Source organism: Quercus suber, unplaced genomic scaffold, assembly GCF_002906115.3.
Source record: "Quercus suber isolate HL8 unplaced genomic scaffold, Cork oak 2.0 scaffold_543, whole genome shotgun sequence".
Lineage (NCBI taxonomy): Eukaryota > Viridiplantae > Streptophyta > Magnoliopsida > Fagales > Fagaceae > Quercus > Quercus suber.
In genome coordinates, this window is record NW_027069991.1 from 284935 (window position 1) to 299432 (window position 14498).

The 14498-nt window shown below is 33.9% G+C and overlaps 1 protein-coding gene and 1 long non-coding RNA gene across 4 annotated transcripts; one reads left to right on the plus strand and one right to left on the minus strand.

Annotated features, from left to right (window-relative positions):
* Window positions 1–399: 399 nt before the first annotated feature.
* On the minus strand, window positions 400–2055 carry LOC112012474 (actin-related protein 2/3 complex subunit 1B). Its single transcript, XM_065764161.1, has 4 exons — window positions 1920–2055; window positions 1366–1454; window positions 1165–1250; window positions 400–837 (listed from the first exon to the last, which is right to left on the minus strand). Exons 1-4 carry the CDS (start codon window positions 2053–2055, stop codon window positions 762–764), a joined length of 387 nt encoding a protein of 128 aa, XP_065620233.1. The 3' UTR covers window positions 400–761.
* A 7515-nt stretch (window positions 2056–9570) lies between these two features.
* LOC136063570 (uncharacterized) lies at window positions 9571–14498 on the plus strand. Of its 3 annotated transcripts, none has more exons than XR_010625202.1 (3): window positions 9571–10265; window positions 11603–12551; window positions 14200–14498. It is a non-coding gene; the product is annotated as an uncharacterized LOC136063570 (long non-coding RNA). The 3 variants fall into 3 exon arrangements; XR_010625203.1 differs by having other exon boundaries at window positions 11603–12547; XR_010625201.1 differs by lacking the exon at window positions 14200–14498 and having other exon boundaries at window positions 11603–12942.

The window sequence follows — 14498 nt, forward strand, 5'->3', positions numbered from 1 at the left end:
ACAGGAATATTCTTGAATGGGAAAGCATGCAGGGACAACTCAGCCCTAAGAAGCTTCATAAAAATTTCCTAACCCTTTCTAGAAGAGTACCGCCCATACAACACAAGGTACAATCATAATATATCTTCCTATTTCTCTAACACCACCTAACAGAGAAAAAAACAAATAACTAAATTTGTAGCTGGACAAAGAAGCATATCCAAGCCTTCTCAAGTTTTAAACTCAGAATATATCATCTTTTAAAGTCTTTTAGATCAGCAGTACTGAATGCAAGAGCATTAATTGTTTTCCATTTTTCTATTACTCTTTTCAAGTGGTTGAAATGACTGAACTCTCAACATCCTTTGTTGCTTCTCTTGTAAAACCACATATTATATATATAATGGGTCATATTTAACAGTTATTTTGAAACCCAAAGTTAATATTATAAGTAGTTGTAATGGCACTAAAACCCAAATGACTTCAGCATATGATGAAAAAAAATTGTTATCTGATGAGAGATGAAACTCTTTCTTATATAGAGAAACATCATGGACCAATAAGCAGAAAAGGTTTGGACTAATATCCACATTGTAATGAAACCTAGCCCTTGCCTAAGCCTGGTGTGTCCTGAAAATTTTCAACATCATCACACAGCTGACATTTTTCAATGAGCTCATCAATTTTCATAATTTCCTGGTGTTATGAATTGGAAAAGGCTTATATGATTTTACCTACCCATATACTATTTCAAATTAACAACTAAAATGACATACAATTAATCATCTACGCACCTGTGAACCATATTTTGATCCTGAAGAAATTGTTTTCCTTTCACCAAGGAATCTTATAAAGCTCCTACAAATCCAAAAGGCACACATATCACTTTACTATTTTACTTGAAGAAAAGATAAGACATAATTCTGTGTTGGTGGAAGGTTTTTTATAGTGTCTATGTAGTTGTACTAGAGAGAACAGAGACATATAATCAAATCATGCCGAGGGTTAGGCACTTTTTTTGGGATTTTTATTACCTAAGTATGGCCCATTCTCAACTTTTGAAACAACCCTCCACCTTGGTGATTTATACATATGTGTGCACATGCACACACACACAAATATATATATATACACACACACATATATGATGCACATATGGATAGTTTTTAAAAAGATTTTACATACCATATTCCTCTTTCGTCTGCTGCAAAAACCATAGGGTTGCAATCAAATCCCACTCCAATGACCATTCTCTCAGAAACAAACAGAACCTGAAAAAACACCATATGTTTGTCCACAATTTGCATATTGAAATTCAAGTTAGTGGAATTATGTGAAGAAAACTATTATAGTCTAAAAAGGTTAACAGAAAGGATGCTGACCCACATCACGGAGAGGCAAATCACGGAATGCAACATTTTGAGCCAAAGGAGAAGGACCAATTTCATCAACAAAGTAAATCATAGAATTATGGCCTGTAAAATATTAAAAATGGTAGTCATAAGAAAAAAAAAATACAGACTCATTCAGTTCCAATGTTATACAGTAAGAAAAGGATGGATTCAATCAAACTCTTCAAAAGTCCAGATAACTTTTTCTGATGCTAATTGCAGACAATGGATAACAAATAGAACAGTTAGAAACTCATAAATTAGGAAAAATTCCCGGCAGTAATGGCAATCTAGGAGCAAAAGAAAAAAATCATTCTTTAAATTAAGTTAAAATTTGATAACGCGTGCTAAAGGTAAACAGCATTATAGAATTGTGACGCAAATATCAACTTTGAAAGCAGTTCCTGTCAATTGATTACCAGATCAATGCAATGAATAAGACAGTTAAATATTCAGAGTGCCTATAGCCAAGTTTCAACTACTGCTAGTCAACATAAACCAGGCCAAACACTTTTTGTAAATAAAATGCAGAGGAAGGATATTTCTGACCTACATAAGCTAAGTTATCGCCACTTGGTGACCACTTCACACCAAATGCCCAAGAAAATGAGAGATCAAGCTGAACAATTTCTATTTTACTAAATTTGCTGAACAATTTAGTCATGCATCCAAATTCATAGTCCATGGATTTGGGTTGTGACACTTTCAGCCTCGAGATGTTATTTTCTAAATGTTTGGAAACGTTGCTAACTAACAAAATTGTTCGAAACTTAGTGTTAGTTTCCAATTTTTCCCCATTTCTCCTTCTCCTCTGTCAATTTATTTATTTATTTATTTTTATATAAGTTACGAAATATTTTATAAAAAATCACATACCAAGTACACCGGGGGTATGCTCAGAGGGAAGTACAATCAACCTCTCAAATTACAACGCTCAAACATACATAAAAGAGTGAACCAGGGAAAAAGAATGAAAAGTAACACTCCAGTCTAACAAAGTACGAAAGAAAAAGACTTTAAATTCAAAGATAGACCATTCACATCCCTCAAAAGGTTGTGAAGCAGTACCATTTTTTCTATTTTCATTTAGAGGATGTTTGTCATCCTTAGGCTTTTCTAATTTTTTGGGAAGGAGGGGAGGCGGGGAAGGAAATTAGCCTTGCCCAGTTAGGAAATTTGTAACGGTACAAAGATCCTCTTATTTAATGCCATATCTTAATTTAGGTTTTCTCCATCTACTTGTTTTAATAATTGAGTTATATTTTTGAAGTATCGATAATCAATATTCTTGTTGTTCAAAGACAAGCAAATGTTATAAAATCAATTATGTTTATTGAGTTATTTAAGATTAGCAGGTTAGTCATGCATCCAAATTCATAGTCCATGGATTTGGGTTGTGACACTTTCAGCCTTGAGATGTTATTTTCCTAAATAGTTTGGAAACGTTGCTAACTAACAAAATTATTCGAAACTTAGTGTTAGTTTCCAATTTTTCCCCATTTCTCCTTCTCCTCTGTCAATTTATTTATTTATTTTTTTTTATATAAGTTACGAAATATTTTATAAAAAATCACATACCAAGTACACCGGGGGTATGCTCAGAGGGAAGTACAATCAACCTCTCAAATTACAACGCTCAAACATACATAAAAGAGTGAACCAGGGAAAAAGAATGAAAAGTAACACTCCAGTCTAACAAAGTACGAAAGAAAAAGACTTTAAATTCAAAGATAGACCATTCACATCCCTCAAAAGGTTGTGAAGCAGTACCATTTTTTCTATTTTCATTTAAAGGATGTTTATCATCCTTAGGCTTTTCTAATTTTTTGGGAAGGAGGGGAGGTGGGGAAGGAAATTAGCCTTGCCCAGTTAGGAAATTTGTAACGGTACAAAGATCCTCTTATTTAATGCCATATCTTAATTTAGGTTGTCTCCATCTACTTGTTTTAATAATTGAGTTATATTTTTGAAGTATCGATAATCAATATTCCTTTGTTCAAAGACAAGCAAATGTTATAAAATCAATCTCTAATTAGAGTTGGCCCTCTGAAAAGCTGAGATTTCCAGGAAAAGAAGATTAAATCATGATACCATGTCGGTTAAGTGTTGGTTCTTGAAACAAGAAGAAAGTTCCATGGGTCTGGAATATGGAACCTCTTTTTCTATAGTGTTCATCAAATCAACAACACGTGTCGCAGGCTTGGATCCTCGCCTTTTTCATTTTTCATTTTTTTTTTCTCCTTTCCTTTTTGAATGTTCAAGAGATAACTAAAGAAAAATATTTGAACTAGGTCCTACCTAAGATGCCCATTTTTAAAGAAAATCACGATTGGGCCAAATTTGGCAAAATAACACTGTTTACCGAAATATATATCAATCTAGCATTGCTTTGAAAGTATAGTATATGGAGGTCTACCACTAATTGGGAACTCAAGTTTTAGGAAATTGAATTCCGCATGGTACTTGATTTCGCAGAAATCAAGTTCCACTTAAGATTGTCACTATGGCAATGGCTGAGCTGGAATCTTGCAAATAAAAAATGCCACGTTGAACTCGATTTCAGTGAAATCGAGTTCTTCTTTATAGTACTCGAGCTTAGGGAAGTCACGCACCTTGTTTTTCTACTTTTTGTTTTGTTTCCTTTTTTCTACTTTTTGTTTTGTTTTATCTCTCTCTCTCTCTCTCTCTCTCTCTCTCTCTCAGACTCACAATTTTCTCTGTTCTCAGAGCTCTTCACCAATGTGGGTCTATCGGCGTGGGTTTGTGGGTTTTTGGTAGATCGTGTGCGTGGTGTGGCGGGGATGTGGTAAATCGGCGATGCATTGGTGGCATTGGTTGTTGGGTTTGGTTCGATGGTTATCGGGCTTGGTTTCGACGTTTGCCTTAAGTTTCGGTGGTTGTTAGGCTTTTGTTCCGGCAGTTTGTTTAAGTTTTGGTTGCTAGGTTTTTGGATTTTTTTTTCACCATGGTGGTGGCAGAGGCAGTTTAGGTTTGAGTTTGGTTTTAAATCAACGGCTGTGGTGGTGGGTGGTATGATTAAGTTGCTCATCGATGTTGGGTGGTGGTGGTGGTGCATTTGGGTTGCTCAATCCATTCTCTATTTCAAAGTTCTGCCACTTTCAATCCATTGCAACCCTTTGCTATTCAGTTTTGCAAAAGGTACACGCAACTATACTCTGTTTCCTTCTTCTTTTTTCACCGAACTCGAGTTTATAGAGCTCGAGTTCTACCCTACAAACAACTCGATTGTGCTAAAATTGAGTCCCACATTGCCTTTTTTAATTAAACAAATTCCAGGACAATGGTGCCACTGTGGCATTTTTTATGGAACTCGAATTCCATGGGAAACTAGAGTTTGTAAAATTCAAGTTTTGAAAAAGTGCTACATTACTATATATTTCCAAAATAGTGGTACATCCCCATATGGTTTGCCAAAATATATCAAAATTTACTTATTGTCTTTGAAATTTGGTTCAAGTGTTGTAATTTCTTCCTCCAAAATTTTCCAAGGAGTTACTCTTTAGGGCCTATTTGGTAGGAGATTTTAAGTATCGTTGTTCAAAATGATGTAAAAATTATGATTTAAAAAGTGTTATTGAAACACATGTTTAAAGTATTCATAATGCAAAAAATATGTTTGGTACCATGTTTTAAATAACATATATATATATATATATATATATATATATATATTATGGTGAAAATAACATATTTTAAAATGTAAAAAAAAAAAAAAATTGTGTGTTTGGTATGTGCGCGTTTTTTTTTTTTAATAAATCTGACAAGCATCGTAAAAGTATATTTATTTTATTGGAAGAGAGAGAAACTCCCTCATTACCGCTGCACACCTTGTTCGTCTCTCTTTTCTTTTCTCCTTTGCTGCTCCATCTCTCTTTACTTTTTCTGTGTCCTCAAAACCCACTGTTCAACCCTCTCTCTTGGTGATTCTAGAAAATAAAACCCAAGTGAAATTTTAGGAGCTGTGAAAGGTGAGAAATTTCTTGGGTTTTGTTCTCCTTGTTGACATGTCATTTTCTCATTGATTTTTCAAATAAAAGCTCTTCACTAATACCAAAAAAAAAAAAAAAAAAAGAAGAAAAAGAAAAAGAAGAAGAAGTGAAATTTCAAAAAGAGTTGTGAGATGTTGAACTTTTTCCTAGGTTCTATTTGAGTGGAAAATATCCTAACTTACATAGTTTGTGCTTTTGTTCTCCCTGTTGACATGCCCTTTTCTCTTTAATTTTTTTTAAATAAAAAGATCTTCACTAATACAAGAAGAAAGAATCATTAGAATTTTCAATAAGAGTTGTGAGATTGGGAAAATTTATTGGGTTCTGTTTGTTTAGATGGAAGAAATCATTGACTTAAGGTGTTGAGGGAAGCAAGCATGTGATGTTAGTAATGAAAAGCTATGGTCACTTTTCCTACTCACTTAAATCTTGTTATGTAAGAATAAATTGTCTCATTTGATAACGTATCTATTTGATAACTTCACATATGTTATGGTTTAATTAGATGTTACATGTCCTTAAAGTATTGGTTAATGGAGAAGTAAGTTTCCTAAGTAACTATAACTTTGATGGGCAAGTGGAGGTTATAAGTACAAGGAATTTGGTCTTCTCTCTACCTATAAAAGAGACATTCATCTAGCCCATCATATACACTGAATAATTAAAGAAAAAAGAGGGTCAAGAAAGAGAAACCAATTCTATAAGAATTAAGTGCCTTTTATACTAAGACTTAGATTTAAAAATAAAAAATAAAAATAACTTCAACAATGGATCAAGGTAAGCTTTATAATTAATTTTTGTAGTTGTGAAATTATGATAATTCAAGATCCTAAAATTTATATTATGGTTGTTTATAATCTAACAATATAAAGAAAAACATTTACATGTGGTATCAGAGCTTGTGTTTTAGAATTATCATGTTTTTCCATTAAAAGATTTATAAACATTTTTAGTTTCCATTATCATGATTGTGATTTAGGATTTTTGAAAGCAATTAACATCTTCTATATGACCATGGATCAAGTTTGGATAATATGAACTTTGTTTTTCCATTAGTTAATAACTTTGGAGCATTACAAAATTCTATGATAATTGTTTCTAGTTTATTTAATTGTTTCTTTAAATATTAACAACTTTAATGTCTAATGTTAAAAGCTCAAATCTTAAAATTGAGAATATAATATCATATGACATTCATGAATAGTTATGGTATAAACTCTTTTATACTTTGAAATTGTCAGTTATTATTCATTATTAATTTTTCCACCTTATGTTCACTTTTTATATGCAATGAATATTGAATTGCTGAATTTAGTTTATTTAATGTTGTAATAAACTACTAATATTATTAAGACTATAACTTACTGTTCTATCTAGTATTTCATTAATGTCTTTTATGAAAGAAGAGACTTATTTGTTTCGATGTAAACATGTATAGCACAAACTTTTATTTCTGTATTGCAATAATGTATGCCATTAATTTAATGTTATGCAAGGCCAATAATTTTGATTTGAAGTCTATATTATGATATGTATTGGTAGTCACCAAAGTGGCCCAATCAAAAAGATGCATAGATAACAAGTCAAAATAATTGAAATTTAACACATATTCTCTAGTGTTAAAAATTAGTGACTTTTTTTTTTTTTTTTGAGAAACAAAAATTAGTGACTTTGCAAATCACAAATTTTTAATCACAAGAATATTAGGTTGGCCTAAAGGTGCACCACTTTCAAGTGATTAATAAATTAAAATATGATAGTTGATGGATATTCATGATTGAGATTGGAACGAATACCCAAAGGTAACAAACCAACTTAATTATGAATATTTTATTATTTAGTCCTATTAGGTGAAAGGGAATCACCATAACTGTTTAATAGTTTACCATAAGAATAGCTCAAAGGTGATCACAGTAATACTATTTATTATTGTTTAAGCATTTGTTTCATTTTGGTTTATTGTTCCCTAATTGATAACTCTTAGCACTAATGTAATGAGCATATATTATTACTTTGTTTACAATATCAATTCCTGTTTCACACATTCACATGCTTAATCTATTCCCCAACTAAATGGAACAAATTTCTCAGGTTGGAAAGAACATGTTCAGTTTCACCTCAATGTACTGGGTCTTGATATAGCACTTGGATTTGAGAAACCACCTACGCTTACTAATACAAGTAGTGCAGAAGAAAAGACTTTCTACAAAGCATGAAAAAATCAAATAGACTAAATATTATGTTTATGCGAATGACCATTGTAAACAATATCAAGACAACAACTAAAACTGACAGTGCAAAAGAATTTATTTCAAATGTGGAAGACCATTTCAAAACAGCTAATAAGTCCCTTGTAAGGACATTAATGGCAAAACTTACCGCCATGAAATTTGATGGTAAGCATGGGATACAATAGAATGAAATTGAAATGACAAATTTGGCTGTTCAACTAAAAACTCTAGGAATGAATGTGGATGAGTTTTTTCTCATTCAGTTTATATTGAATTCCTTGCCTCCTCAGTATAGGTCATTTCAAATTAATTACAACACTATAAAAGATAAGTGAAATGTAGATCAATTGGTCATTATGCTTAATCAAGAAGAGGCAAGACTCAAGTAACTTGAGCAACACTCAATTCATCTCATAAATCAAGGAACTGAAAGAAAATTGAGGAAGCCTAAAAAAGGCTTAAAGTATGGATTACACAAGGCAACTGTGGTCAGCCTCAAAAGAAGGAAAATGACGATTATAAATGTCACTTCTGTAAAAAGTTGGGAAATTTTAAGAAAGATTGCCCAAAATGAAGGCAATGGTTTGAAAGAAAAGGTAAATCTTTAATTAAAGGTTATATTTCTATATGTTTTGAATCAAACCTAACTGAAATTCCTTTTAATACTTGGTGGCTTGATTCTGGGGCTACTACTCATATTTCAAATACGATGCATGGATTCCTTCAATCCAGACCATAAATCCAAATGAGAATTTTATATTTATGGGAAATCAGGTCAAAAGCACCAATTGAAACAATTGGGACTTATCATTTATTTCTAGATACCAATAAATAAATAGATTTGGTTCAAACATTTTATGTTCCTTTTCTTTCTAGAAATTTAGTCTCTTTGCCTAAACTTGATCTTGATCGATATTTCATAAAATTTGGGAATAAAAGTTTTTTGGTCATTTTTTAAGTTTATTGGGTAAGTGGCATTTTTTTAGTCTTAGAGGTATTTTAGTCATTTTCAAGGATTATTAAATTATATTTTATTAATTTCGGTCTTTTTTAAGGTTTCAAGAATATTTTGGTCTTTTTAGGCTTTAAGGGTATTTTGGTCATTTTTCATGTTGCAGGGGGTATTTCAGTCATTTTTTGGGTGGTAGGGGGTGTTTTAGTCATTTTCTAATTTCATGGGGTATCTTGCCATTTTTTTAGTCTTAGGGGTATTTCAGTCATTTTAATGCTTATTAAATTGTATTTTACTCATTTTGGCCCTCTAGTTTCACCTTATATTTTTATTAATTGTTAAGTTATATTTTAATAATTTTTAGTATTAAATTATATTTTATTACTTTTAGTGGAGGAAAAAAATCCCTAAAGGCCTATTACGGCGGTTTTAAGAGCCTAATACGGAGGTTTTAAAATTTCATAACTTATTGTGGCAGTTCAAAGTAGTTGCAATAAGTGAAAAATTCGCCACAATAGGTTTAAAACTTATTACAGCGGTTTCTTTCGCTGCAATAAGTTCCATTTTTGTCACAATAAGTCACTCGTATGACTTAAAAATTTTCGGACTTCCTACTTATTTTTTTGAGCTTCCCCCCGCTTTGGCCTAGGGGTGTGCAAAAAACCGACGAATCGAATAAACCGGTCAAAACCGACCATACCGTTGTCAAATTTTCAGTTCGGTTTCGGTTTCATTTTTTAAAAACCGAAATTTTCGGTTTTGGTTTCGGTGTTGGATTTTTTCATCTGAAACCGAACCGAACCAGCCGAATATATATATATATATATATATTTATATATCATTAAAATATAACTTCTCAGTGGCTTAATGGTATGCTCCTTATGGTTTAGCTACCTGATCTCAGGTTCAAGCCTTCGCGTTGGACGTGAGGATTTTTTTCTACTTAATTTTTTAAAACCCTAGTAGTAGCATAAATACCAAAATACCCCTGTTTATTCTTCACTTTTCTTTCTTCAGCCGCCCCTTCCCCCATTTTTTTCTCTCAATTTTTTCTGTCTCTCTCTATCATTCTCATCTGATGCAAACTCTGCAATCACATCATCAACAATACTATCACAACCCGAAAACCCTTTCGCCTTCTCATCCTTGCCCTTTTTGAACACTGACGATGTGAACATCGACGAGAGCCTTTGTTTCCCCATCATAGCTGCGGCGGCCGATAAAGAAGCAGAAGAAGCGGAGGGTTTCTTCGGCTGTGGCTCCCAATTTTCTGCCTTCTTCCATTTCGGCCTTTTCGGTTCGCCGTCCGACTTACCAGACGATAACAGGAGGCTGGACTTTGACCAGTCCTCTTCCTCGCCCTCGTCGCCATAGCCGAGGCCATCGTCGTTGACAATAAAAAGCCCTAGCCTCCTCTCACCGCTTGGCCACGAGTGCATCGTACTCGTCCTCTTCGACGGTGTCGTAAATCCGTTTCTCCAGCTTGATCTGGAACCCTACGTCGGCATTGGACTCTAATCAGCTGGATCCGCCCTAATGAAGGGCTTTCAGACGCTCTAGAGCCTCGTGGTGCGCCGTCGCCTCTGGGCCTCGAGGTCGCTGCGAATTGAGATCGGAGATAGAGGGTGAGGGCTTGAGAGATGGAGGCTTGGACCATGGCCATGCCTTTCTCTTCTCTCTAAGTCACATGTCCTTAACAACGGTAAAGTTCTGTCTGGACCTTTTGCTAATTCAAAATATTTTCAATTTTTTGTTGGAATCTGTATGAAATATTGTAAATTGTTGAACAAATATTGTAGGAAATTTTTCTTTCTCTGCTCTCTCTCTGTTGCTCTATCACTTTGTTTTTTATATGTGATTAAATTTAGGGTTTTGAAAATCTCAATAACCCTCTCTTTGGAAAATCGAAAACTGACCGAAACCGACTGAAACCGATATACACCGAAACCGATGGTACTAAGATTCTTTTTTCTCTTTTTTAATGTTGTTTCTCAGATCTGCTTAAATATGTTTCCTTTTTAATTTTTTGATCTTGTAGATCTCGTGTGTTGATAGGTGCACAGTTTCGATTATTGGGTTTTTTCTCTTTTGGTTTCTTTTTGGGTAATTTATCTGGGTTGGTTTTGGTTTTTTAATTATATATGCCATGCCACTCAGTCAGACATGTTAAAGTAACTAATATGTGGTGCTTTAATAGCTTTCTTTTGTGAATCTGTCTTCCATGGTGTCCAATTGGCTTCAGATCTATGCTGAATTGGTTCAGATGAATTTGTATTTAAGTGCCTGATATGAGCATTGGACTGGTGTACAGGTAGAATAATTATGAATTGTGTTTTTTTACTCAAAACCCACCATTTCTTTTCCAAAATTTCAAACACAAAAATACTAAACTTTTTTGGTTGAAGAAGGAAGAATTTAAAGGCAAATACAGTTGTTAGGTTGTGAGCTACATGAAACGTATTTCCTGAACTTTCATTTGGTTGGGCAAGAAGAATTTAGGGGCGTGTACACTTGTTAGCTTGTCAAATACCTTGGAATTGGGACAGCCATCAGAGGGAGTTTAAATTATTAACTAATTAGTATTTTTAATGATGCATGCAAATATCTCTGTTTTAACTAATTAGTATTTTTAATGATGCATGCAAATAGTCATCCTTTCTCTTGCACACACTTTAAAATTGGTTCTATCTACATGTTCTTTCTTTCACCATCTTGAGTCTTGAACTTAATTCATTACTTCAGATTCTTAAACTCTGCATCTCTAATCTCTATCTCCTATAGTTCGAAATTTGACGTTAATCTATCATTACTCTATTCATATTAATCTATCTATAGCATTTAACATTATAAAATTATTGTTACCCATGAACCTTTTTTCTTTCTACTTTATGAATTGTTAAAGGTATATGTGTGACACAAATTTACTAATTAATATCTATTCATATTTTATTCAAATGCTATAGTTTGAAATGTGAAATTTCTTGCAATTTTGTTTGCTGAACTTGTCATTTTTTTTATTTTATTTTATTTTCATAGCAGGTTTCAGCCTTATCGAGATTTGAAAGAAAAGTTGAAGTCGTGCAGCATTGAGGATGGTCAAGATATTATTGGGGAGATGTTGGTTAATGCTGAGGCAAGAATTCTGAATTTGGACTTGTGCAATCCATGCAAGTTTTGGAGGCCTATGATTGCAAAGGGGAGCAGTGTGAGTTGCGTAAGTATTTTGATATTGAAGCTGGTTTGGCAGAACTTGAGTTGATTGTTAATTTGAAGACTAGGGAATTTTTTGTTAGTAATTTTAGACGAGGCGGGTAAAAAAAGGCAGCAAGGGCTGCTGCTTGGTATGAGGAAGCAGTGAGGGCGTCAACCGTTGAGGTTCCTGCCTATGAGGAAGACAAGGCTGCATTCAATAGAGTAAAGGAGGCCATGTGAGCGGATTGGGTGAAAAATGAAAGGAGGCTGCTTTCATTAGAGTAAAGGAGGTTGCTTTCATTTTTCACCCAATCTGCTCCCATGGCCTCCTTTACTCTATTGAAAGCAGCCTTGTCTTCCTCATAGGCAGGAATCTCAACAGTTGACGCCCTCACTGCTTCCTCATACCAAGCACCAACCCTTGCTGCCTTTTTTTCCCCGGCTCGTCTAAAATTACTAATAAAAAATTCCCTAGTCTTCAAATTAACAATCAACTCAAGCTTTGCCAAACCAGCTTCAGTATCAAAATACTTACGGAACTCACACTGTTCCCCTTTGCAATCATAGGCCTCCAAAAACTTGCATGGATTGCACAAGTCCATATTAAGAATTCTTGCCTCAGCATTAACCAACATCTCCCCAATAAATATCGTAAGAAAGGAAGCTGATTCTAAGGTGGCCGAGCCTGAAGCTGTCGTTGAGGAGGAGGTCGAGCCTGAAGTTGTCACTGAGGAGGTCGAGTCCAGTAATGAAGTTGTGGCTGCTAGTGCACTTCTCCTACTTCCAGCACCAGTAGGTTTTTTTTTTTCTTTTGGATAAGAAAAAAAGATGTCTCTTGGTGCTACAAGAGTTTTGCAATTAAATTAGGAGAAAGACATATGTTAATGATGACAATCTACTTGCCTGAACAATCTCATTTTGGGTAGCTGTTGATAAATACTCTAACACTGACCATTGACAACATAAACCTACTTTTAAACGAGAATATTTCTCATTGACATTGTAGTTTTGATAGCAATTCCATTGGTTTACTTCATTATCCTCATCCTGCTTGGTTTGGACATTGTCATCACCCATGTAATCCATTGCTGCTGTGAATTTTCTTTTTCACATTTGCTTTTGTCAGCTTGCCATGGATTACAAGTATAAATCTTCACTATATATGAATTGGTTATTTCTGTCGTGCATTTCTTCTTATGTTTTTTTTTTGGACTGATTTTTAATTAATCCTTGATAGTGCATGTTAATTTCCACTCTTTTGCATCATCTCAATTTTGATTATACTGCTCATAATGGCTTTTTTGTATGTTATTACCATCAAATGGCAATTGAAGTCATGTCATTGTCTAATCATATAATTTCTGTAAAAGTTAGAATTTATTTACCAAATAGTATTAAATGTTGTTCTTCTCAATCACTCTGTCTTCTTTTTATTTCCTTAGTTTTCCTTCTGCTATAAGTTCCCTCATGTTAATGCTCTAATAAATTCGTTTGGTTTGATATAGTTATCACAGCTATCGTCGTTATTGTTTTATCAGTATTGTGAACTTATTTCTTTTCCTTTTTTCCTTGGTTTTCTTTAAGTACAATTAAACAGCCTATGTCTTATTGCATGGCCCTTGGCAATTTATGGGCTAATTTTCTTTACTGATTGAATTTACTGAAATTTTGGTTCTGTCTTGGGGGTTTCTCAAACATGCATCCTGGTATGATGGAAGCCTGGATGTATTTTGCATTAACATGATCTTCTTTAGAAGTGTCTGCTGCGATTTATTGCAGTTATATGAACTGCAAATCTATTAAGGTGCTCTAAATTTACTAATAATATCATACATTTTGCTGAAGTATTGGTTTTTACCAAAATTATTTTTATTTGAAGGTCTGTTGATGGTGCATTTATGGTAGTGTTTCAGTGTAAGCTTACATGTCTAATGTTGTTGATTAGTCTTTTGGTGATAGTTCTTAAGGAATGCCAAGATATACAACCTCGTAGTTGGCTTGATAGTCTTGGTGATGGTACAACTGTGGTTGGGATCAATGCGGTCTTTGATATTGAAAAAGCCCATCTAAAAATGAACGCCTTCTGAGTTTGTTGTTCTTTCTTTAGCATGACTCCCGACACTTGTGTGCTTTTCTTTGTAAAAGTTGTAGTTTATGTTACTTTTTTTGGATGTTAATATAAACAATTGATGCTCAAAGACATAAATGGATTGGCCGAGCAAAATGTCCATATGAGGAGGCAGAGGAGCCTTGTGCAGAGTCTTTTTTTACCAGTTTTAAAGTAGAGAGATGGAGTTAAATGTTGCTCAGAAAATTTATTTACTGTCTACGTAGCGCTTGCTTGTTTGGAATTTTTTTTGGCTCTTGAACTCCTACTTGCCGTGCCCTAGTGCTAATTTACGAAAGTGTTATAAATGGAACTCAAAAAGCATACATGATTGCAGGAACCTATTGAGGGCTATCCCTAACAGGCAAATTGAGCAAGTGTATCACGAAGCCAACCAATGTACTGATGCACTGTCAAGTTTGTAGCTGGCTCTCAATGCCTTTTTGTCTCTTTTAATGTATCACCGCTTGTGGGGGAGAACATGCTTCCTTTTGACAAAGTTGAGCTAAGCTGTAACGAACTTACTAACTCTTAATGTAATATCCTCTTTTCACCAAATAAAGTATAAAACATGTGTGTAACTTACCTATTAAAAAATGAATTTCTTATGAAACTAATACTAATTCCATTCACTTG

What these genes read in the sequence shown, in the direction of transcription:
- LOC112012474 (XM_065764161.1), bottom strand. Translation starts at nt 2,055, where the DNA reads ATGGACTATGAATTTGGATGCATGACTAAATTGTTCAGCAAATTTAGT. An exon ending in CGATAACTTAGCTTATGTAG is followed by an intron (nt 1,455 to 1,919) that starts GTCAGAAATATC and finishes AATATTTTACAG; the next exon opens with GCCATAATTCTATGATTTAC. An exon ending in GTGATTTGCCTCTCCGTGAT is followed by an intron (nt 1,251 to 1,365) that starts GTGGGTCAGCAT and finishes GTGTTTTTTCAG; the next exon opens with GTTCTGTTTGTTTCTGAGAG.